The following is a 25432-nucleotide window of genomic DNA, read 5'->3' as shown; positions in this document are numbered from 1 at the left end:
TTGATAGGTTTCTTGTTTCTTGATAGTATCTCATTTTCAGTAATTTCCTAATGGTGTGTGTGTGTGTGTGTGTGTGTGTGTGTGTTTAGTGTGCTGTGGAAATCTTGTCTGACGGCTGCGTATTTGGTGCAGGTTAAAAGAAATTGTTGTTGTGTTTCTGTCTGTCCTATGCTGCAGTTATTACAGCCTCCGATACTGTCCTGTTTGTATCCTTAAGCTGTGAGTAACGAGTCTGTGCATCCTCATCTCAACCTCATCTTATCCTCATCTCACGGAGCAGAACTGCTTCCGTTTTAACCGACACGTCAACCCATGTCCATCAAAACCCAACCCTGATGATGATGTCAGCTTCACATATTGAAAAATATTCTCTTTCCTGAACGTAATGCCGTTTTTATTGCAATGTTATTGTCATGCAGCTCGCAGTGGTTTTGTGTTTGGCTTTAAGTATCTTCAGATTACAATACCTGGGCGTAGTGTTTCAGCGTGATGGTAAAAAAAAAAAAACGAAGTGCAATTAATGTGCTGTCAAAAGACAGAAAGCCCCACCCAGAAAGGACGGAAAGCAAGTGCGCTAGCTAGAACTTTCCAGAAGACTTCAGTGAAAAACGGAAGAGTCATGTGTTGATTTGTTAATATGATATCTGTTAATATGAGCCAATATATGTTTCTAATCCAAATGACCGTTCCGACAACAGTAAATCCAAGCACTTTTTTCATGCTCAATTTTTACTAGCATCAGTGTGACCGTTACCCTCGTCTCTGACGTCGATGGAGAACTAAACCTAAAGGTTGTGTCCAGACTGGCTCTGTATTATCGTTATTATTAATAATAAATCTAAATTATTCAACCCTCATTGCATATCAGGTTTACCGTTTTAAAATTTACAGACTTTCAGCTGTTTGCAATGAACATATCAAACAAAAGCAATTGAAATAGTTCGACACGATGGACGCGAAAAAGTGTTTTCCCCAAATTCAACCGAGAATACAACTTGTAATGATTTCTCCAGTTTCAAAATGATTCAACCTCCTGAATCGATTCCCTCACAACAGCACAAATATTCAAAACAGGTGTTGTCTGAAGCACACCTGATGCGACTAATCAAGGGCTTCATTAGTTGTACCAGGTGTGCTTGAGCTGGAACACATGAAATACCTGAACTGGCCAGGGGTGGAAAATGTATGAAATACCTGGACAAGGAAAAACGGCTGCAAGCAGATTTGTGAGAAGGCAGGTTGTGAAAAACCCTCGAGTGACTGAAAAGACCTGCAGAAAGACTTGGTGTAACAAGCACTGAGGTTTCAGTGAGCAGGGTAAGGCGTGTACTAAACGCAGAAGGTTTCCGTGCCAGAACTCCAAGACGTTCACCGCTACTGACCCAAAAGCACAAGAAAAGTCGCTCAAAATCATATAAATAATCCACAGAAGTTTTGGGATTCTGTTCTGTGGAGCGATGAAACAAAACTGGAACTTTTCAGCACGACGGATCAGCGGTACGTCTGGAGGAAGAAGAATGAAGAAAGAACATTCTGTCCACAGTCGAGCATGGCGGAGGCTCGGTGATGCTCTGGGGCTGCTTTGCATCCTCTGGCACTGGAAACCTGCAGCGTGTGGAAGGCGAGATGGATTCATTGGAGTATCAGGAAATCCTAGGAGAAAACGTCGTGCCGTCTGTGAGGAAGCTGAAGCTTGGGGCGCCATCGGACCTTCCAACAGGACACCGATCCCAAGCGTACCTCAAATTCCACCAAGGCTTGGTTGCAGAAGAAATCCTGGAAGATTCTACAGGGCCATCACAGTCACCTGACTTGAACCCCATAGAAAATCTCTGGTGGGATGTGAAGAATGCGGTTGCGGCAAGCAAACCCGAGAATATTACTGAACTGGAGGACAATGCTCATGAGGAATGTGCTCGGATTCTTCAGGAACGCTGCCAGAACCTGGTGTATGGCTGTGCATCTCGTTTGCAGCAGGTCATAATGGCAAAAGGGTGCTCTAGTAAGTACTTAAGACGCTTGCCATGAATGGGTTGAGTAATTTCGAGTCAGCTGAATTTGTGGAAACCGCTTGAAGCGTTCGTTGTGTTGAACTATTTCAATTGCTTTTGTTTGATTTGTTCGTCGCAAACAGCTGTTTGTTTGTCTGTAAACTTTGATTTGCAATGGAGGTTGAATCATTTTGATTGCAACAGTAAAAATTCGATCTCATTGCTGCAAGTGCAAGCACTTTGGGATGTACAAAGCTGAGACTTTCGCGCTACCGTAAAGCATCCGATGGAAAAGCGTTCTAAACTCCCTGCCCATGGAGCACTTCTGCAGTTGTGCCCTCGAGCAGAGCCACTTAACTCCAACCAGCTCCTGTCATCTCATCCCTGCCTCTCAGGACACGCTTATAAATCAGAGTCTGGTCTCTGCACACCTTCAGCACCAAAATAACGGCTCCCTAATACCGCCTCTATCTCCATAACAACACTGCTGCTCGTTAAGGCTGCACAATTAATCTATTATTAATCGTTACGGTGACTTTGGCCCATGCACGCCGCTAATCGGCTGTTCGTTAATTGCGAAAGCCGTTTAATGCACTCCCATTAGAGGCACTCATGCCTGCTGCATCAGAGCTGAAACTTTCTGTTTTGATCGAATGTCAGGCGAACTCGAAACGTTCCCCTGCTGTAAACTGTTTACACGCTTACACGGGTCTAAAGTGCAGACGTTATTTTATAACAGCGCTATTTTAAATGTAAGTGGTTGTTCACGTAGACCGAACAGGACAGTCGGCGACGTCCTCCATGACGGTGCGACATGACCGACCCTTTTGAAAAGACGTCTTGTGTCTCTAAGGACGCACAATTTTGCAAATGAAAAAAGATCAGACAGGCATTCAGATTGTAGTATGGTGCCGTACACACTCTCTCCGGCTTGACAAAGCTCCATCTGTCGTTGCTGACGAGGCGGAGTCTGGTGTCTCTATAAGGTCACGACCCCACACGCTGAACACTGCTGTTACACACTTAATTATGCTGTTATGCGCTCAATTTGCTCCAATTGTACTGCAACATGACTCCACTTGCCAAGGTTTAACTAGAACGTGTAGACTGCAGTATGTAAAGGGATTTCTCTTGGAGAGCCTCGCTTCCTGTCAGTGCTTCTTCTCAACCTTCACGGCACTAAACTGCGTGTATTAATACATTTTAACGTAAATGGAGAGTATTTTTTAAATGATTTAAGGCACAGACTTTACCTCTGTACCTTTTAATTAGCTTTTAGAGTAATACTTTAAAGTGTACACTACATAAACCTTTCCAGGGGTTTAAAAAAAAAAAAGTGACAAGGAAAGTTATAGTTTAGCGCCTTTTGTCTCCGAATATAGGCAGTTTTTCTTGCCGTTATTAAGGCTTGATCGTTAGGGGGTCTAGACTAAAGACATTTTCTGGCATCTTTATCCTGTTCAGGATTGCGGTGATTCCGGAGACTATCCAAGGAACGTTGGGCGTGCGCCGGGAATACACCCTGGATGGGACACCGGTCCATCACACACACTCTTTCACAACTAGCGGCCATTTAGTGTACCTATTCCACCTACTGCATGTTTTTTAGGAAACCAGCTAACCCTGAGGAAACCGAGGTCAGGATTGCCGAATGCTGGAGCTGTGAGGTGTCGATACCTGCTGCGCCGTCGTGATGCCTTAAAAAGACATGTTCTACAAACGTTGAAATATTTCACTTATGGAATCTGTGATCCTAGTTATTAGCCTTGAGGGAGGCAGGAAACCAAAAGATAGCAGTGAAAACAGTAAAAGATGCCACATACTGTAAAACAGTTATTTGTGTGTGTGTGTGTGTGTGTGGTGTTCATGGGTTGTGGCTCACCGAGTGTGATCATTTGTGTGGAATCCCTTCAAGCCTCGACACTCCCCCGGTTTAATAATGAAAGACTCTTGTTATCTTCCTCTCCCTCTCTCTCTTCTTCCGTCTCTGGAATATCAGAGGATCTAATCTCCATGGAAATCCGTCCTGCCCGTTACCTTGGCAACAGGCCTTGCTTCAAGTGTGTCTGATTTTCTCTATTCAGAATTTCATTGTGTGTGTGTCAAGGTTTTGAAAGTGATATCACTAATGTTCTAGCAGCTCGTCCTGTCTGAGAGAGAGAGAGAGAGAGAGAGAGAGAGAGCGAGAGAAAGAGTTGTTGAGAATCTGTTCGAGAGCCCATCATCACAAGTGGAAAGCTCTTGGAGGAAGTAGGTCTAGTCGTTTGTTTCAGGTGACCTCCGTGAGCATTCACTGAACATTTCTTTATTCTGTCGGATCAATTTAATGCCGATAGTGACATGTGACTTAACCCGTTTCCAGACAAATTCGGTTATTTCTTGCAGATGTGGCCCTTCGGGATTATTTTTCAAAAAAAAAAAAAGAGCTAAAATGTCCCGGCGACCCAGAGAACCTCCTCTCTGAGATATACATGCAAATGACCAGGATTTCCGCTGCCCCTTTTCCCCTCTCTCCCGTCCCCTCTCTCCTGATGAGGGATTTTCACACCGAAGCGATTCAGAAAGCAATTTGTGGGCAGCGGAGTATGAGAGCCGGATGGGGGCCGGAGTGCAGCAGGGGCTTGGAGAAGCACCAGGGCTATTTAGTTTAAAAAAGAAACGCTCCCAGATGAAAAGAAGCCCAGAGACCGGTGCTGTGTGGTGACGATTTGTTTTTTGTTTTTTTTTGGCCATAAAGAGAATCGTTCTAGAGCAGAGGGGCAGAACAGGGGTGAAGAAAACCTGAACAAACTTTCCGAGAAGTAAACAAGATCGAGACAGAGCTGCTCGGCGGCGAGTCTTAATACGAGACCTGTCAGAGTGAGTCTTTTTGTGCAATTCAAAGTCAGGAATAAATCCCCACAAACCACAGTTATGCACTTTTGATTCAAAGGAACTCCGGTACGCTGTGGCACCAGAAGAGAAACGAGGGACTCGCCGTGCTGACACTAGGTATCCCATCATCCCCAGTTTCATTTGTCCTTCTTGTCTCACGCCCCGAGGTGCTGGATCCGAATCGGATCGAACGTGACGTATTTTATGTCATTTATGTTGACCGAAGAGGTTAAATATATTAAAACATGATGCAATCACACCTCTAATAGCTCAGCGCAAGGTTTAAGGGTCGCTTAGCTCTCATGATTTACTGCATTAGTTCACAGTAACACTAACAAACCATAAAGATCAGCTTTAATATGCAGACGTTTATAGTGTTAAAGTAAATAGTGAGTTAAAACGTGTATTAATTGGGGGCGGGGGTATATATTGGAACTTGCTTCAGCCTCAGTTCTGAATTTTGGCTGAAGTTGTTCGTTATTATTAAAAACATTTGTTAATACGTGCGTTCATGCTTTGTTCATGACAAATATTGTGATGCAGTTTGCAGAAAGCTACTTGAATTGTCTTGCACGGTCGTTCTCCGTGGTGTTCGTTGGTAAACGAGACCTTTTAGCTGTACTCGGGTTCGACGCACGTGAATCGAGTAAGGCTTTGAACGAACGCGAGTCGTGATGACGTCACATGACGCGTCTCGGCCCAAACCTGTGGAAAATCTCCGAAGAATATTGCGGAGTTTGCTTGATTTTGGCATTCATTTCCGTCCTCGCAAAATCGCCACGTCCTGGACGGACCGTATAAACATCGGTTTCAGTATCTTAATTAAAGTGTTACAGATCATTTATTTATTTATTTATTTATTTTATGAAAAGAGAAGGAGAATACATGAAATATTTCACTGATGAGTCAGTGATTGACCAAGTCAACGTCTAAAGCTCATGTGGTTCGAGTATAGCCAACGTAGTATCTTGTGTGTTTAAGATTTTTAAAAATGCACTTACGCACACACAGTAAAGACGACAGCTGGCAACTAGATACACTTATATGTGTGAAAAGATATAACTCCATGCACTACATAATTAAAGGTAACCCAGAAACCCGATACCGTGTACGAGAAATGTGCTGTTTTGACTTTGATTTGGAACACAGCCAAATAAACTAACCTAAATCTTCACTCCACTGTGAATCTCTTTTAAAATAGTGTGTTTGGAATGGAGTCGTGTTAGAGTTCTTATATTATTTCCTTTAAAAACACCTTTCCACGTCTCGTTTCTTCCCAGCTTTGAGTCTCTAAAGTTTGATCCCAGACATGTAGGATCCAACTAAAAATCTGTGCTCGTCCCCGTTAGCTAAAAGTACCGTAGAAGGACACTACAAAGCCTCGTAAGTGTGACTACACCCTTCACACTGATGAATCCTACAGGAGCTGAGACAGACACGAGCTAAACGCCGCCTCACTCGAGTCCTGTGTATTTTTGGAGTTTTAGTGGCCGTTAATGGAGAGGACTGTCAGACGCAGCTGAGAACACGCTCGTCCCCTGTGTTTTTCGCGGACGTTTGACAGTCATCAACCCCGCAGTCCTGTGGATTACAGTCTTTTAACGAGAGAGGAAGTGAGAAAGGCTTCGAGCGGGAATTAGAGAGCAGGCAATCAGGATGGAGAGGCTAATGTGGGCTTTCAGGACTGATTGGTCCTCTTGTTTCACACCACGTTAGGGAAGATGTAGTGTGATTTAGTGGTGCAAGTTTTTGTGTGTGTGTGTGTGTGTGCGCGCCGTGGTACACAACTGTGCAGTAAATATATGAGCATACAGCGGGGGAAATGAGCATTGAACGTGACCGTAAATATATTTCCAATGAGGTTATTCACATGAAGTTTTCACCAGACATCAGGACTAACCCAAGAAATCTGGAAATATAAAGAATTCACAGCATCAAGGTCCATAAAGAAAGTTATGTGTAATAAAGTGGAATGACACGGGGAAAAAAGTATTGAACACGCTAAGAAGCCGCCGTTCTCCAAGGCAAGGTAAGGCAAGGAACCAGCTGAAATCTGTAAGTAGTTAGAAAGTAATTATACCCCCTATCTGTGCAAATGAATATCAGCTGGGTTAGTAAATCGATGGTCTATAAAAAGGCTTTTTGTTACCAAGGCGTCACACAAGAAACATCTCATGATGGGCAAAAGTAAAGAGCTCTTCCCAAGACCTTCACAACCTTATTGTTGCGAAACATATTGATGGAATCGGATACAGACGTATTTCAAAACTCCTGAATCCTTCAGTAAGCACCATTGGGGCCGTTATCCACAAGTGGAAGGAACATCACTCCGTCATAAACCGGCCAAGCACAGGAGCTCCTCGCAATATTTCTGACCAGGGAGTCAGAAGGATAGTCAGGTGAGTAGCCCAAGACCCAAGGACCACTCGGAAAGAGCTCCAGAAACACTTGGAGGCAGCAGGTGCCATCGTCACAGAGAAAACAATAGGCAATGCAATCCACTGCTCACGCTCACCCGCAAGACTCCATTACTAAAGAAAAGGGAATGTTAAAGCTCGTTTAAAGTTTGCTACGACTCATCTGGACAAGCCTATGAAATACTGGGAGAGTGTAGTCTGGTCAGACGAGAGCAAAATGGAACTTTTCGGCTGTCCTACTACACACCATGTTTGGAGAAGAAATGGCACTGCACATCACCCTAAAAACACTACACTAGCAGTGAAGTTTGGAGGTGAAGCATCATGGTGTGGGGCTGTTTTTCATCACATGGTACTGGCAGACTTCATATCATTGAAGGAACGATGAATGGAGCCCTTTACCGGGAGATTCCTGAGAAGAATCTGCTGCCATCCACCAGGATGATGAAGATGAGACGTGGGTGGAGCTTCCAGCAGGACAACGATCCAAAGCATACAGCAAAGGAAACTCTCAACTGGTTTTAAAAAAAAAAATCAAGGCGTTAGAACGGCCCAGCCAATCACCTGACTCGAATCCAACTGAACAAGATTTAAAGACGATATGTTTAGAAGAATGGACCAAAATCACACCGGAATACTGCGGAACATTCATCTCTTCATACAGGAAGCGTCTTGAAGCTGTCATTACAAACAAAGACTTCTCCACTGAGTGTTAAATACATTTCAGTTAGTGTGTTCAATACTTTTTTCCCGTGTCATTCCTCTTTATTACACATAACTTCATTTATGGACTTCAACGTCTGGATTTCTTTATACTTGCTTATCTCTTGAGTTAATACCAAAGTCTAGTGAAAATTTCATGTGAATAGCCTCGTTGGAAATATACTTAATGGAAAAGATTTTTATATATATATATATATATATATATATATATATATATATATATATATATATATATATATATATATATATATATATATATATATATATAATATAATGAGAAGAATAGGAATAATAATAAGATGATGGAAAAAGAAGAATGGAGTAGCAGAAGACTCGTCTCGTGTGCGCTGGAACTAAAGGACTTGCTGCAGTTAACAGTCGTGTTCTGGTGCGATACGGAGTTTAAGACGAAGAAACCGAAATGCGATGGAAAACAAATTTTGAGGTCACAGACCTACACTGTCTTAAATTATTTTATAATTCAGTATTTGTTCAGGACTCAGCTGACAGAAAATTAGAACCTGCTGAAGTGAGAACGAGAAACTTTCAGCCATGAGGATTATTTTCACTTTAATCCCCGTGTAACATAACAGCGTCTCAGGATCTACACCGATCTATACGGCTTTAAAGTAAGTAAAGAGAAGTGTGTGTGTGTGTGAGAGAGAGATAGAGAGAGAGAATAAAATGAATGGAAATTACTAGCAAATAACTGCTGATGAGTTTTTACACTTCATTTTTGCCTCAACTAGTCAGTGGTGCTGTTTCATTTACACCTCATTGAACACACACACACACACACACACACATAGTCACGTCTCTGTAACCAAAGTGCTTCAGCACTCCACTAATGTGTTTTATAACAGAGTAAAGATGACGTCTTCATTCAGAAAGTCTCTTGGAGATCTGGGTAATTGCTTTAACAAACCCCTCAGCTTTCGTTTGCGTTATTTTCCGTAACCTTTTCAAAGACGCTTCTCTCCGTGACTCCTGCTGAGTGTGAACGCTGACGTTTTCCTCCTTAAATCTTCACTTCCTTAGTGACTTCACATGGCACAACTTGCCAGAGTGTTTGTTAAGAGTTCCCATGACCCCTGTCTCTGGGAAGGCTGCTGAGGGTTGCTGAAGATGACGCGAGTGTGACCCGAGTGTGACGTGTTTACCGTCGGTGTGCTCTGCTTTTACACCACTGATCTGTGCTATTCGTCTTTCATACTTAATTCTGCTTTTGTATGACCGTAGAGAATTTGTCAAAATAAGATGCTTTCAAACTCAAAAATGCGCTCTCTCTCGCTCTCTCTCTCTCCCTCCGTCCGTCTGTCCGTTCCCGTCTCCACCCTTTTCTCTCAGAGAAGCAGGAGCAGGAGCTGTATTTGTGTCAGCAGGTTGTAATTAAAGGGAAGTGCAGAGCAGAAGAGCTAACACGTCTTTCCTTTAGGTTTTGCATAACAGTCCTGACTCCCGCCTCTATTTCTGTCCTCATTATAGCTGAAATGATTACTTACGCCGTCCTATTTTCATACTTTTGTCATATTTATTTTTGAAAATGTCAGCGGTGGCCATTTTCAGGCAAAAATTCCATTGTACTCCTGCATCAAACCGTACAGAGCTGTGTGAATGGGGGATGGGGGGGGGGGGGGGACGACGACAAAATAATGATGGTACTGATGAGGAGTGGGAAGATGTAGAGGAGGAAAAACAGCTCTAAGAAGGTTGAGAGAATGTAAAGGTCCAAACACAACAACAATAATAATAATAATAATAATAATACCCATGACCTCGGATAGTGAGTGCAGAACACACATTTAGTAAAGTTCCCAGAGGGTCATTAATAGATTTTCATAGCAATAAGTAACCAAATAAGCTCGGTGAAGCTTTAAAATGCCCACTTTTCATTTATTTTAGACCTCAGCTTGCATCACGACAACCTGTCCGAATTCGTCTGATATCGGGTTCCACGTCCTCTAGTACAAACAGCACATGCGTCAATAATGAGAGCAACTTTACGTCATTCCTCCCCCCCCCTTCCTCCCCAAGTCATTTCAAGTGAGGTCAGAGTTGCACAAGTGCCTACTATATAAAGTTCAGACTTTCCTGAACTGAAAACCGTTTCTCTTTATCTCTACCAGATGTATAGTTCCACCATTTAAAAAAGAAAAAAGTCTTAAAGGGAAAATATTGTATTTACAGACTTCATTATAAATCCACTGAAAGGCGCCACGCCTACCGCTACATTTATATAACCTAAGCTACTGATGGAAAAACATTATTCCTGACGCGTTTTAAAGAATCTGTAGAGTTTAAAACTTTGATTATCAGCATCGTCCACGTCAGTCTCTGACCCGTCACCTGAAGTAAAAGTCACTCGTCTCGTTGTCGTCTCTTTACTTCGCTGACGTCTGGGGTTCTGTCTTTTTATTCAGTCATTTAGAACATTGAGAAAAGTGCACGTAGCTATTGAGGTTTCAGACATCTTTAGACAGACTAACCGGCTCCTCACACAAAGTCTTCGCATGTCCGATGTTACAGACCGTTACAAATCACTGACACTGGAGACTCCTTCCAGAAATGCTGATGTGCGCAGGCAGACACCAAGGCAAGGTTAGAAAATAACCAAAACGTAAACATTTCCATATCGTTTTGGTGAAATTTACATATGATTTCTTGTCACTGTATAGTACGTGTCACAGTATATTACCGGCCACGGCTTGATTTTCCTTCTTTTTTTGTTTTGCAGAACGTTTGTAGCGCATGGACTTTTTGTGCCGTTTCGATTTTCTGTGCTTCGATCTCTTGGAATAAAACGAAACTGTCAGTTGTTACTGATAATGATAAATGGTTTCAGGGGTAACACAACACAGCAGGCGTCAATGAATCAATAGGCCGTGCTCTTTTCCTCCTCGTCCCCTGATTGTAAGTCTTCTTGGATGTCCTTTGGGAATTGGGGGTGGAAGGATGTAATAGCAGATCCTCCTGGGTCTGAACAAGGTTTAGCGAGGGAAATGTATAAATGTGGGCGCACGGTGGCTTAGTGGTTAGCACTGCTGCCTCGTACCTTCGGGGTTGGGGGTTCGAATCTCCTGTGTGCGTGGAGTGTGCTTCGGGGGGGGGGTTTCCTCTGGGTACTCCGGTTTCCTCCCCAATCCAAAGACATTCACTGTACGCTGATTGGCATTTCCAAATTGCCCTGCAATGTGCTGGTACCCCGTCCAAGGTGTCCCCCATGTTGTGCCCCAAGTCCCCTGGGATAGGCTCGAGACTCCCCGCGACCCGCGGAACAGAAAATGGGCGGATGAATATCTCTCTGTCTGGGAATTTTTTTAAAATGTTATTAAATAAAGCATGCCCCATAATTGAGGTCGTAAAAGCTCCATGGATCGGCATCTGAAGCCTGCGATCGGCATCGTCTACGCATCTGCTCTCCTGTCTCCTGTCAGTGTTTTCTGCTCAGAGTGTTTATAGACCAGTGGATTACTCTGTATTTCGGACAAGCAGCTAAAAGCACCCTGTTCGATATGTCCTTCCTCCAGAGACTCAATTAAAACCGGAGCTGCTGTAGTGAAGGGCTGCTGCAGTCAACTTTCAGGCTACGATCTACTCATATGTGCGTTTTTACTTTTTTTTTTAAACGTATTTATTTATTTGTTTTCCTGCTGTGTGTTAATAAACTCAGAGTTTAGTCCCGAGGACACGGTGGCGCTCCTCCAGCCTGTTTGAATCTCTGAATACTTTACACTCTATGAATATTTATGAATCAGATGTTCATGTGTTGTCGTGTGTGTGTGTGTGTGTGTGTGTGTGTGTGTGTGTGTGTGTGTGTGTGTTGTTGCACAAGTTTCCCCACAGAAACTGCAACACAATGAGAATATATTGCAATATTTTCTGGTTATATTTTTAAATATAGCAGCGTGTCGCAATGTGTTTTCTGTTTGTGTACACTGATAACAGGATGTATAAGAACATACTAGCGTGCTAGCAGGGCAGTACGGGCGGAACAGTACACGTATTGCGGCTTTACTTTCATTTTCAATAACAAATTCATTCGGATTATAATTAGCTTGAATATTTAGTAGTTGAATGCAGTTGCATCGAATATCAGTTATCCTGTTATGTTGTAGCACAGAAGATGGAAAGTAAGGAAGCAAAATCATTACTTTCTCATAGATGTACAAAAGTTTGCACCCCCATGATTTCTGATCATCCTCTTTACGTTGTCCTAAGGGTATGGTAACTTTTTACACTCACAATACTTGTAAAATGTGTTGTTTTTTTTACTCGGTACTCGTCATTACTCTGTTCTCAGATCAGCGGTATGGTACTCGTCATCACTCTGTCCTCAGATCAGCGATACGGTACTCGTCATTACTCTGTCCTCAGATCAGCGGTACGGTACTCGTTATTATAGGGATTGTTCTGAGCGAATGTGATGTACGTGCCAGTCCTCTTAGAGCAGACACATCCTGTGTGGAAATCCTCGCAGTGTGTTGATGCTGTTCTCAGACCAGTGACAGGTGTGGAAATCCGGGAATTATGGTAGCGTTATTGCAGAAAAACCAAGGTGTGAGATGTGAAGAAGGTTCCGGAAGCACGGCGATGCTTAAAGATCCGATGATGGACATGGGTAGAATGAAGGAGATTTTTGTACAGGAGAGGAAAAGAGGACGTGTGTGTGTGTGTGTGTGCGCGTGTTTGAGTGTTTGAGCATGCAGAAGCAAAAGTGGTAAAATGAGCATGTAAAGAGCAGCATAATGGTCTCCTCAGGGTGTGTGTTTGTGTGTTTTGTGTGTGTGTGAGAGTGAGAGCCTGGAGAGGCGGCCAAGAGAGATGATTACCCACTAGAGATCAGAGTCAGGGAGCACAGGGAATAAGAGAGAAGTGGAGACGAGAAAAAAAGCTCAAAGGAGAGAAAGCGAGCGAGGGCGAGAGAGAGAGAGACAGAGACAGAGACAGAGAGGACGGTGTTGAGGTACGGAGGAGGAGGAGGCACTGTGCCGTTAACACTTTTATCAGTGAGTAGTTCTTTTTCTGCTTGTACTGAAAGATCTTATCAAGCTCGTCTGCCTCCATACTCCACCATACTCCATTACACAACACTACACAATATATTACACTACGCTACGCTACAGTTACCACTTCGGGTGTGTGTTATTTTCTAATAATTCAATGGCCTGTCTTCAATTATTCCTTACACACAATACTACACTGCAACAGACCATACTACACTATACCTCAGTATACTATGGTGCACTGTATTAGAGCACTACAGTATACTATGCTATACTAAACTGCACTACACTATACCTCACTAAACTAAAGTATACTACACTGCACTACACCTCACTATACTACACTACAGTATACCTGACTTTACTATAGTACACTACAGCATACTACGCTATACTACAGTGCACTAAAGTATACCTCACTTTACTATAGTATACTACAGCACACTACAGTACACTACGCTATACTACAGTACACTACGCTATACTACAGTACACTATACTACAGTTCACTACACAACAGTACACTACACTACAGTATACTACAGTACACTACACTACAGTATACTACACTACAGTACACTACAGTACACTACACTACAGTATACTACAGTACACTACTCTACAGTACACTACACTACAGTATACTACAGTACACTACACTACAGTATACTACACTACAGTATACTACAGTACACTACACTACAGTATACTACACTACAGTATACTACAGTATACTACACTACAGTATACTACAGTACACTTCACTACAGTATACTACAGTATATTACACTACAGTATACTACACTACAGTATACTACAGTATACTACAGTACACTACACTACAGTATACTACACTATACTACAGTACACTACACTACAGTATACTACACTACAGTATACTACAGTACACTACACTACAGTATACTACAGTATACTACACTACAGTATACTACAGTACACTTCACTACAGTATACTACACTACAGTACACTACACTACAGTATACTACAGTATACTACACTACAGTATACTACAGTACACTTCACTACAGTATACTACACTACAGTATACTACACTACAGTATACTACAGTACACTACACTACAGTATACTACAGTACACTACACTACAGTATACTACACTACAGTATACTACAGTACACTACACTACAGTATACTACAGTACACTATATTACAGTACACTACGCTATACTACAGTACACTACACTACAGTATACTACAGTACACTATACTACAGTATACTACAGTACACTATACTACAGTACACTACGCTATACTACAGTACACTACACTACAGTATACTACAGTACACTATACTACAGTACACTACGCTATACTACAGTACACTACACTACAGTATACTACAGTACACTATACTACAGTACACTACGCTATACTACAGTACACTACAGTATACTACAGTACACTATACTATAGTACACTACGCTATACTACAGTACACTACACTACAGTATACTACAGTACACTATACTACAGTATACTACGCTATACTACAGTACACTACACTACACTACAGTACACTACGCTATACTACAGTACACTACAGTATACTACAGTACACTATACTATAGTACACTACGCTATACTACAGTACACTACAGTACACTATACTACAGTACACTACGCTATACTACAGTACACTACAGTATACTACAGTACACTATACTATAGTACACTACGCTATACTACAGTACACTACACTACAGTATACTACAGTACACTATACTACAGTATACTACGCTATACTACAGTACACTACACTACAGTATACTACAGTACACTATACTACAGTATACTACGCTATACTACAGTACACTACACTATACTACAGTATACTACGCTATACTACAGTACACTACACTATACTACAGTATACTACGCTATACTACAGTACACTACACTATACTACAATACACTATACTACAGTACACTACACTATATTATACTACGCTATACTACAGTACACTACACTACAGTACACTACACTACAGTATACTACACTACAGTATACTACTCTACATGCCCTCTGTAGGCTGCCTACGCACATAATGAGTTAACATATGAATATGCATATATTTAATTGGAGATTGAGTTATTCCAGCTTGGCAGCTCCTCTGACACCTGCTGCTTCTGTGAAGCCTCCCCACACCGAATAAATAAATCAGCTCACTATTCACGCCTATTAGAGATTAGTCAGCCATGGAAAAGCAGACGTGCTCACATCCCAAGTCTCTGATAGAGAAGAGCCTCTCACTTCATTTCTGTCTTCATCTATCTCTGTCTCTCTCTCTCGCTCATGCTGTTTGCAGGATTGTTCACACATTGGACTGTCGTTTACTTGTCACATTCGATCACGTTGATTAAAACATCTCTAATATTTTCATTTATAATATTATTCAATCACCTCAGCTGTGTGAGTTTACTCACTATAATACCAGTTTCAAGTGGAGCATCGAGTTATGTTTATAGAGGAAAAAATATTAGTATAAAAATTTTAACATGCATCTCTCTCTCTCTCTCTCTCTCTCTCTCAGGACAGGAAGCTGTGTGCTCACCCCTTCCTCGAGATCTACAGGAGTCGGTTAATCTACTACATGAGTCCTCTGGCCAAGCAGGGAGATTTCTACGTGCCCGAAGTCCAGAAAGCCCCGAAAAGACAACAGGAACATGAGGAGTCTGAGGAGGACAGGAGGACTGACATCACCGGTAGACTCCGCCCTTTAATACGGAGACGTGTATAAAACTCTTTACATGGTTATAACGTTTTGAACAACATTCATAGCGTTAGTAGTGTTACTTCTCATTAACTCTTATTCTAGTGACACTGAGGTTAAACAGATCTAACGATGTTTTTTAGCGGTAATTAAAAACGACGCACAATTGATCCGCGCAGCCATATTGTAAACATTGAAACTGGTGTATTGGTTGCGCTACATCGTACCCCCAAGTTTGTTATTTGGCCATGTTAATATTTAGAGATGAATTCATATTTAGAGCTTGAACCTTAACAACCAGGCATATGGTGCTGAGGTGAATAATGCAACACTTCATTATCTCTGCTCTGAATAATGAGACAGGTGTATGTGAGAAGGAGAATGAAAGAGTGTGTGCATGTAATTATGTTTGTGCACAACATGTTAGAGTGTGTGTGTGTGTGTGTGTGTGTGTGTATGAATCTCAGGGGTGCTGTGTGCTGGGATAAAACATGGCTGCTCAGTTTGTGTCATGGAGAGCGAGAGGTTTGATGGATCCCCCAGCATGAGCTAAAGGTGTTGTACACACCACCTGGCCCGCTGTGTGTGTGTGAGTGTGTGTGTGCGCACCCCTATGTGTGCTACCCACACCAGTCAGTCTGTCACTCTGTGAAATCTATGGTAGGTTTGATATTAACTAATATAACTGCACATGAGGGATCACAGAGGTGTTGTAATTACTTTGGTCGCGCGGTCCAGGTTGTGCACATTGTTTGTGCGATTTGTTTACACTCCGTTTCCCTCATATCGACCCCCGCTGGTCACTCCGACACCGTGCGGATATTATGAGAACCCTTAGGCGCCGAATCCCTCAAAGCAAAACCGCGGTACAAGTCGTGCCATCGTTCTGTACAAGACCCTGATATTCAGATTCGGGTTAAACGGGTTCGTCTCACTTAAACATGTCGGTCGTTTTTACTGAAAGAAAACTGCTGATGTTAACTGTGACCTTTGGGTCATTATATCTTCAATATCCATTCAATACATCTATTTTTAATTAACAAACGTAATCATATTCCGTATATAAGTCCAAGGACAGACGGATCGTTTCACGCGTGTCTCGGCAGGAATCTCATTGATTTTTACAACGGAAAACAAAAATAGAAAATCGGCCTTTTTATTTCAATGAAGCGTTTTAGCATCAGGAGTTAACGGTTTAAATGCTTTCCCAAAGCTCACCCAGTCTTGATTCAGTTACAGATGCAGAATAATTGAATTGTTCCATCTCGTGTTTGCCGGTTGTATCTAGATAACCATAAATCCTATACATCAGTGCCTTCCTGTTTCCTAGCAGATGGCCTGAAATTATAGATTACAGCTTATGTCACTGAAGTCCATTAGGTCCTTTTGAATCGGCAGGAAATCGCGGCCTACGACCACAATGTCCACTAACTTCACAGCAAGTCCGTTAGAAGATCACGGCGGTCGAAATAGCTCGATGTTGCACGTTAATTCAGTTTTTTATTTAAACGACAGATATGGGAATCCTCCCCTTTATGTTCACGTACGCCACGGTATCATGCTACGTACCGTCTAAATCGTACATTCGTTACTGTACGATGAATTAACGAAGCGAATGTAACGATATGACCAGTTTCACAGGAAAACAAACTCGCACGTGTTCGTTCCTAGCCGTCCAGATGATCACAGAAAAGCAAATATTTCACTGAAGTTGTGATCCTGAGAATCTAACTCCACCTGACCCCGACCCCCCCCCCCCAGCCCCCCCACCATGTTGCTGTATATTTCATCACCACAAGATGTACCTGATGCTGAGAAGACGTTTTCAGCGCACCTTTTACGGTGACACAAGGGCTCAAATAAGGTGCCCGAGAAAAGGCGATTCTCCGACGCCTCAAAAAGCGGGATAAAGAGAAGGGGAAAAAAAGTGCTAGTCTTGCATCCCTTCAGGTTTTCTTTAGCGACCTCATCAAATCAGCAGTTTAATGCGAGCTCGCAGACAGAGGATGTTTTCAGCGGGCGTGATTACATTAACATGTCTCCTCGCCACACGAGCGCAGACACCTACGTCCTGAATTGAGTCAGTCAGACGTGTTTATACGTTCCAGCGCGCGGCCAGGCCGGGACAGACGTGCAGACGGGTTTCTGCTTATCACGAGCTGTTCAGTTGGACTTTCCTGTTATTAGTGGAAGCCTGTCGAGTCTAAGATGATGCAGACCGCTTCAAAACCGTCGCTGTGACGCTCGGGGCAGAGCTGTGAAACGCTAAATGAATTCGGCATAACGTTCAAACCCGTACAAAGTCCACTACTCGCCGTTAGACGCTCGAAGGGACAGATATATTTTAGGACGACGTTACTGTTCATCCGAGACTCGATGTCTTTTAGTGTCTTACGTTTTTTGTTAACCGATGCAAACGAACGTGTAATTGTGCGTCATCGGCATAGACGTGAACGCCAAGATTACACGATCCCCCTCTGAAACGAAACGAACGCCAAGGCCAGTTCGTTTAATTTTGCTGTAGACTGAAGGCGTTTGCGTTTGAGACCAAAAGGTGAACATGAGAAGAGAGTTTAGAATGTTCCGAAAGCTTTTATTTCCTGGTATTTATATTAAGAGGCGTTCAATTTTGCGTCAGACTACCCAGTTTGTAGGCGAGCAGAAATATTGGAACAATGTGACTGACAGGTGTTTCTTGTTACCCAGGTGTGACCTGTTCGATCGGTTGTTTAAAAATGGTAAATAGGTCTGAACGTCTAGGCTAAGGGATAAGCCAACAGGCTGAAGGATACACCAACATGAAGATCAGAGAGCTGTCGATGGGAGAAAAGCGGGGAAATCAATCGGAGGCATTGCACAAACGTTGGGGATAGCGAGTATTACAATTTGGATTGTCTTGAAGAAAAAGAAAGAACGCAAGGCCAACAGCAGAGAAAGGTGATTAGGATTCGAACCGTTCTAAACCCCGGCAGCGAGAAGGCCAAAAGAGGACCGTGGACAGTACCGCTTACACACCTACACACAATCACACTGCATATGCATACAGTATAGGTCTCACGTCCATAACACACAAACACACCTGACTCCTAGTTAACTAACTGGAACTCACTTGTGTGTTCATTTACGTGTGTGTGTGTGTGTGTGTGTGTGTAGGTGCAGACTCTCACAGCGATTGCAGCTCGGTGAGCTGCCTGCTCCAGTCCCACAGCAGAGACACATCTCCAGCTCTGTCGCTCTCTCCGTCCGACCTGTACCACCAGCGCAGGGGCTCGGGCTCCGACTCTGACTCGGGCAGCCGGAGGAGTAGAAGGAGCTCCAGCTTTTCATCCTTCGAGGAGCTCCAGCTGGAAGCGGAGAAAGGCGTAACATCCGATGGCCTGGAGGACGCTAAAATCAGCTCTCGGCATCGAGGCCTGGTGGTGGAAGGAGAGGAGTGATGTTTGTAAATGGAAAGCAAATCTCTCGAAGACGAAGAGACCCGTTTGTGTGTTGGCTTTTACAACGACGTGGATGTTCTAACTGTAAAGAGAATTGTATTAGCAGGTCTATTCTACCACAGCACTGTCGTTTTCCATTCTGACCGGTCAGAAGGTGTTGATTTAGTTCTCTATAACAGTAGCTCTGACAGGTGCTCTCACACAGGGACACTCTTAGGCTAATAATAAATGGATCAAATGAACGTGGTGTTTAAAAAAGACAAACGGATAAATCACTGATTTATACGGTGAAGTATCTTCCGTAAGGAGATGTTTAACTAACATTTACGGGGAAAAAAAAATAAAAAATCTACAGTGTCAGTAAGTTTCCCATGGGGAACGTCTTCCACTTTCCTGTCACGCTTTACTTCGAGAGAGAAACAAAGAGAAGCTTTGTTACAAGCGATACAACATTAAACGGTTAAAACGTGTGAAATATTCTTCATTAGTAAATTTCAAATGCCCAGCTTGCTGTGGTATAAGTAGAATAAAACGTGGAGACGTGCTATTAAGGTCGAATGATGAACTTCAGCATGGTATCGTTCTCCCCCGCCTTGGATTATTTTCCTTAAAACCGCACACGCCGTCATGTTTCACTCCTTACGTTTGGTACGGTTTGAAGAAGATGAAAGACACGCTGAACTGGCATAAGACCGGATTCAACGTGTTCTTTTTGGATCGATGTCAATATTCATAATCTAGTGAAAATTCAGGAATGGAATCAGTCTAAAATGTTCGGTTACAAGTTAAAGTGTTGTCTCGAAGGGGCCGTTTATCATTCGGATCAAATGAAGGGGGGCGTTTATGAACTTCTTAGTTCAGGAGTTTCACCTGTAAGACTTGAAAACACCACTTGAGAAAAAAAAAACCCAACAATTTAAACCAGGTAACCTGGATTTCTTGAACTTCATTTCACTGTAGCATCTTCTCTGATATTTATGAACAAACGTTTGATTAGTTCTTATTTAAAGGACGATTTCTGTGTTGCGCAAGGTACTGATTTTGATCTCTTAATGACTGACATTTAAACCATCATTTTAACGTTCACGTGAACAACACTTCAGCTGACGAGATTGCTTCTCCATCCATCCAGCCATCTTCTAGACCGCTTATCCTGTTCTTCAGGGTCACGGGGGAACCTGGAGCCTATCACAGGGAGCATGGGGCACAAGGCGGGGTACACCCTGGTGATGGATGGATTTCTTCTGTATTGTAGGCTTGACATGCGGTTATCAAAGCCTTATATTTTTATAGGAATTTACTTGACTATACATCAACTGTGAATACAGTAAAGGCAGTAAAGATGATTTCCTCGGAGCGTGGATCAAATCTGAATCGTACAAGCGGTATTTCTCTGGCCTTTTTTTTTTTATTGTACTGAAAACTGAATTGTGTTCATTTTGCTGTTCATTTCTCAATATTGTTGTGCTGGTGTTTTATATGACTGTGATTTTAGAGTCATTTTGAACACATATGAGGCAACAGTGGCAAAAAATACTCCGAGAGGACTCAAAAGCGAAGCCATAAGTGAGTAGGCGATGTTTCGTAAACATCATCACCATACGTGCAGATGTTTATACGATACACAAGACTATACAAATTACAATCACTGTTCCCTCGAAGCTGCTGCTGATTCTCCCATGCAGGAACAAAAAAAAGATCTGTGCGGAATGACAACACAAAACTTTGTTAGTCAAAAATTCACCGATCAGAGTAACTGACCGATGATTGACGTGCCGTTCGGACCAGCTACAGGTACCCTTGACTCTTATAGTCCCTCTGCCAACCAAATTCATTCCCAACCACATTGGGGTCTATCCAATAAAAAGAGGTTTTTTCAATATAATAATATAATATAAAAGGTTTGTTAACCAACTACCAGCAATGTTGCCTTAAAAAAATGTTTTGTCTCAATTGTATGGAAAAATTAAATTACTTTAACGCGGAAAGGATAATCAATAATTAAGTCTAATAATTGTAATACATTGTGATAATAAATAAATAAATAAAAATGTTCAGTGCAACATTTTAACATCCAATCAACTGCTTCGTCATTGCTATAAAACAATGCTAGAAAAATGTATCCGAGACCTGCAATATCTCAGAAAAGTGTATTGTGATGTCATTTATCGTCATGATATGGTACATGATCCACGCCTAGAACCCATCCTCTTCCGGGTGACACCAGACGGCAGGATTGTAAACCCGGTACGTGCTGAAATATTGATCGTGATGCCTGGAATGCTGTCTGAGAGTTTGAAAACATTCAACAAAGCTTCCTTTACTTTCATTTTCTTTTCTTTTCTTTACCTTTTTGTTAGTTCTCGTACCTTCTTCTCCTCCCTCTCTGCAGGTGTGTGAACTCACCATGTTGTTAACAGCGTGCATTTCTCCGTCAGTCACACGTGTAAGCAGCTCCACATTTGTTCTGCCTGACAGCTCGCAGCTTCTCTTCTCTTTCTCGATCTTAAAAGCCTGCTTTTTTTTTTTTTTTTTCCATTACGCTCGGAGAAAAGAAAATCGTGCGTACTCCTGCAGTGTCAGAAAAGTACCGTTTTCCCAGTGGCACACGAGTGTGTTTACTTCCTCGCAGCGGAAATCGGGTTACATGCCTCGTCCGGGGTGAAAAACAAGCCTTAATGCTTTAAATACTTGATGAAAAATTAGCTAAGTTGTGCAACCGTGAGCTTGTTTTCAGGATGCGGCTTTGCGTTTCTCCGCCTGGGGCTTTAAAGACATAGACAAGATCACTTGAAGGTGGAATTGACAATCTCCCACCAGGGTTAAAGCATCATCACTGAGCACTGAGGTAAGAGTTTCCCCCAACAGGGGGTTCAAGAGACTGAAGGAAATGTCAATGTCATATTACATTAAAATAAGTAAAAATGATATTTAAAAATGTAATCTATCACCAAAACTATATTAATACGACATAAGAAGAGTAACAACAACAACAACAATAACAAATGCTAAAAAGAGCCATTTATTCCATATTAAGTTTCACTTTGCATTAGCTAACCTAAAATCTCCAGTGGTACTTAAAGGGCGTCGGCTAACAAAAAATGTCAGGAACGCTTAATTTAGATCAGCCAAAACTTTGTAGTGAAAGATTCATGCAGTGTTCAGTGCCTCTAGTTAAGACCGTCATATCACCGGTTAAGTCATCTCACTGTCTTTTTCTTAAAAGCTGTCAGAAACGACTTCATTCAGCAAGTTTTTTTCAGTCTTCAGTGAGCTTCATCTTAGCCAGGGTCATGGTGGATCTAGAGACTATCCAAGGAACACTGGACACCAAGTGGGAATACACCCTGGACTGAGCACCAGTTCACATTCACACTTAGGGGCAATTTAGAATAACCAGATCACCTGGCCTGATTTGGGGAGGAAAACAGAAGAACCAGGTGGAAACTCGGCGAGAACATGCAGAACTCCAGCCGGACGGTCACCCGAGCTCAGGATCGAACTACTGTTGAACCGCCGTGAAACAACTCTACCACAGCAATCAACAACATAATCCGTCCGTCCATCCATTTTCCATACCGCTGATCTGCACAGGGTCACAGGGAGCCTGGAGCCTATCCCAGGGAACTGGGGGCACGAGGCGGGCGACACCCTGGACGGGGTGGCCAATCCATCGCAGGGCAACATCACACACACGTTCACACTGCGCACATATTCACACACTACAGACAATTCAGAGACGCCGATCAGCCGACAAGCATGTCTTTGGACTGCGGAGGAAACCAGACTTCCCAGAGGAAACCCCCAGAAGCATAGGGAGAACAAGCTCCGTGCACTCAGGGCGGAGGAGTGAATCGAGCCCCCAACCCTGGAGGTTCGAGGCAAACATACTAACCACTAAGCCACCATGACCACCCACCAACATCATACAGCTATTTAAATGATTTGTTGGAGCTTTATTCTTGAACGTTTTACAAACACACACACACACACACACACACACACACCACATTTTTACTGAATTCATACTTAAATCTAGGGTTATTTATAAGTCGACTAGTTTTTGAGTTACTGGACTTGGGATTAAACTAATTCAAGCGGCCAGTCAAATAAGCTAACAACTCATTAACTAAGCATTTATACAACCCCCCCCCCCCCCAATGCTTCACAGACCCCATGGTCTAAAATATTGCACTTATAACTAGATAATTTCCCTGATATCTACTGACAGTATTGAAAACCCTTCAGAAATGATGTTTCCCCACTAAGTGTTGTGTAATTTATAAAAATAAAAAAAAAGTAATACTCGCTTTTGTTTTTTTATGTACAACAGAACACGTTCTGTTAAATCAATACACAAACGTTACCGTATCACCTTTACTGTCAGCATTAGCTTCTTTCGGTAGTGTGCAGGGGGGTAATAATCCATACTAGAGCAGAGAATACTCAACACACACACACACACACACACACACACACACACACTGACTCAGAGTTTGCAGAACTTTAACACACATTGACTGACAATGAAGTCTGATGGCTGTGAATGCATCATGTCTGAGAGTTTCATTTTTCATATCTTTTCTCACTTTCTCTCTATAAATAATAATAATAATAATAATAATAATAATAATCGTAATAATTTTAAAAACACTTGAAGAAGATTCATATTAATACAGGATTCTAACTCCGGCTCAAACTCCTTTCAAATGTAACCTTGTCGATAACATTATTCTAGATATTTATTCTGTGTAAAAACCTGCTTACTCTATTAGAAGTGAATATCTTGGAGTCGGATTTTAGATTGGTCCGTCTTTGCTCCGAAAGGTCATGTGACCGTGCGAATCGTCTCACGGACGCTAAGCTTGGACAGGCAATGAGACACCGAGTTTAAATACGAGTTTAAACTTCGGAATTGTTAGAATTAGGACAGTTTGTTCACGCAACTCCACAAATCTGAGAACGAACCCCCGGACGATGTCCGTACTAGTTTTTTTATTCATTTATTTCTTTGCCTCCTGCATCTGTTGGTGGACTATAATTACACCAATAACAGTCTCTATAGTGGAAGTAAGCCTGTGCGAAAACTACTGCGCTGACGTCAAGTTATTTATAAAGACAGATGTGTTTTCACAGCAACACATTAAAGTTCTGCACAAGAAAATCTTCCAAAAAAAAACAAAAAAACCCTCCAAAAAACACCTTCACGCCATTCCCCGTACTGACAGGAAGTCACAGCTGTTCCAGCACTATGCACCCATCTGTCAATAGAGCTGAAGAATCCTAAATCCTGCTTTATTAGACATTACAGTGCCCTAAGTAGGGTATATGAGCTTCCTTCCATACAATATATATATATATATATACATACATACAGTTCCCTCCAGTAATATTGGCACCCTTGGTAAATATGAGCAAATAAGGCTGTGAAAAATTGTCTTTATTTGTTCAACATTTTGATCTTTTGTTAAAAGAAATTCACACAAATACTCCACTCTGTTAGTTCAAGTAATGGAAATATGTCTAAGCCTTAACCGGTGTGGTTCAGCTCAGCCTCCTTCCACTCGAATTGCAGAGACGTACAGCAGCAGAAAGGCTGACTGGTCAACAGCAGCTGTGAGAAAAATTCACTGTGGACTCCACACACCTGGGGAACCATCTGTTTCAGAACTCTGCTCAGGGAAACATGGATCCATCAGAACCATCAGAACGTTTTCCCCCACTGGTTCTTTCAACAAGCCATCTATAACGAATAAACAGGGCTGACCTTCCAATTACCATATATACTAATGTTTCATCACGGTTTGTGGTCATCACGCTCATATTTGCTTGTTGAACATCCCCCCTTTTGCTGTTATAATAAGCTCCACTTTTCTGGGAAGGCTTTCCAGTAGATTTTGGGGCGTGGCTGTGGGGATTTGTGTTCGTTCAGCTACAGCATGAGTGAGCATTAGTGCATTAGTGAGGTCAGGTATTTATATCAGGTGAGGAGGTTCCGCTTCCAGTTCCTCCCAAAGGTGTTCGGTGGGGTTGAGGTCAAGGTTCTGTGCAGGACACTCGAGATCTTCCAGTCCAACCTTCACACACCAGGTCTTCACGGAGCTCGCTTCGTTCGCAGGGGCGTCGTCATGCCGGAACAGGTTTGTACCGCTTAGTTCCACTGAAGGGAAATTTGTAATGCAACAGAACACAAAAACATTCTATACAACCGTGCTCTTCTAACTTTGTGGCAAC

The 25432-nt window shown here is 42.4% G+C and overlaps 1 protein-coding gene across 1 annotated transcript in view; it reads left to right on the top strand.

The window, feature by feature from the left end:
• Nucleotides 1–20341, top strand: part of LOC128624752 (testis-expressed protein 264 homolog) — a 37381-nt gene extending 17040 nt beyond the window's left edge. The window contains exons 3-4 of the mRNA XM_053652465.1: nt 15582–15753; nt 18915–20341. Of these exons, the coding sequence (XP_053508440.1) occupies nt 15582–15753; nt 18915–19198 (456 nt within the window). The 3' untranslated portion in view covers nt 19199–20341. The remainder of the gene's footprint in view (nt 1–15581; nt 15754–18914) is intronic.
• Nucleotides 20342–25432: the final 5091 nt, after the last annotated feature.

This window comes from Ictalurus furcatus, chromosome 21 (assembly GCF_023375685.1).
Source record: "Ictalurus furcatus strain D&B chromosome 21, Billie_1.0, whole genome shotgun sequence".
NCBI lineage: Eukaryota > Metazoa > Chordata > Actinopteri > Siluriformes > Ictaluridae > Ictalurus > Ictalurus furcatus.
Note: the sequence above shows the minus strand (reverse complement) of the source record. Positions and strands in the feature narration are given on the sequence as shown.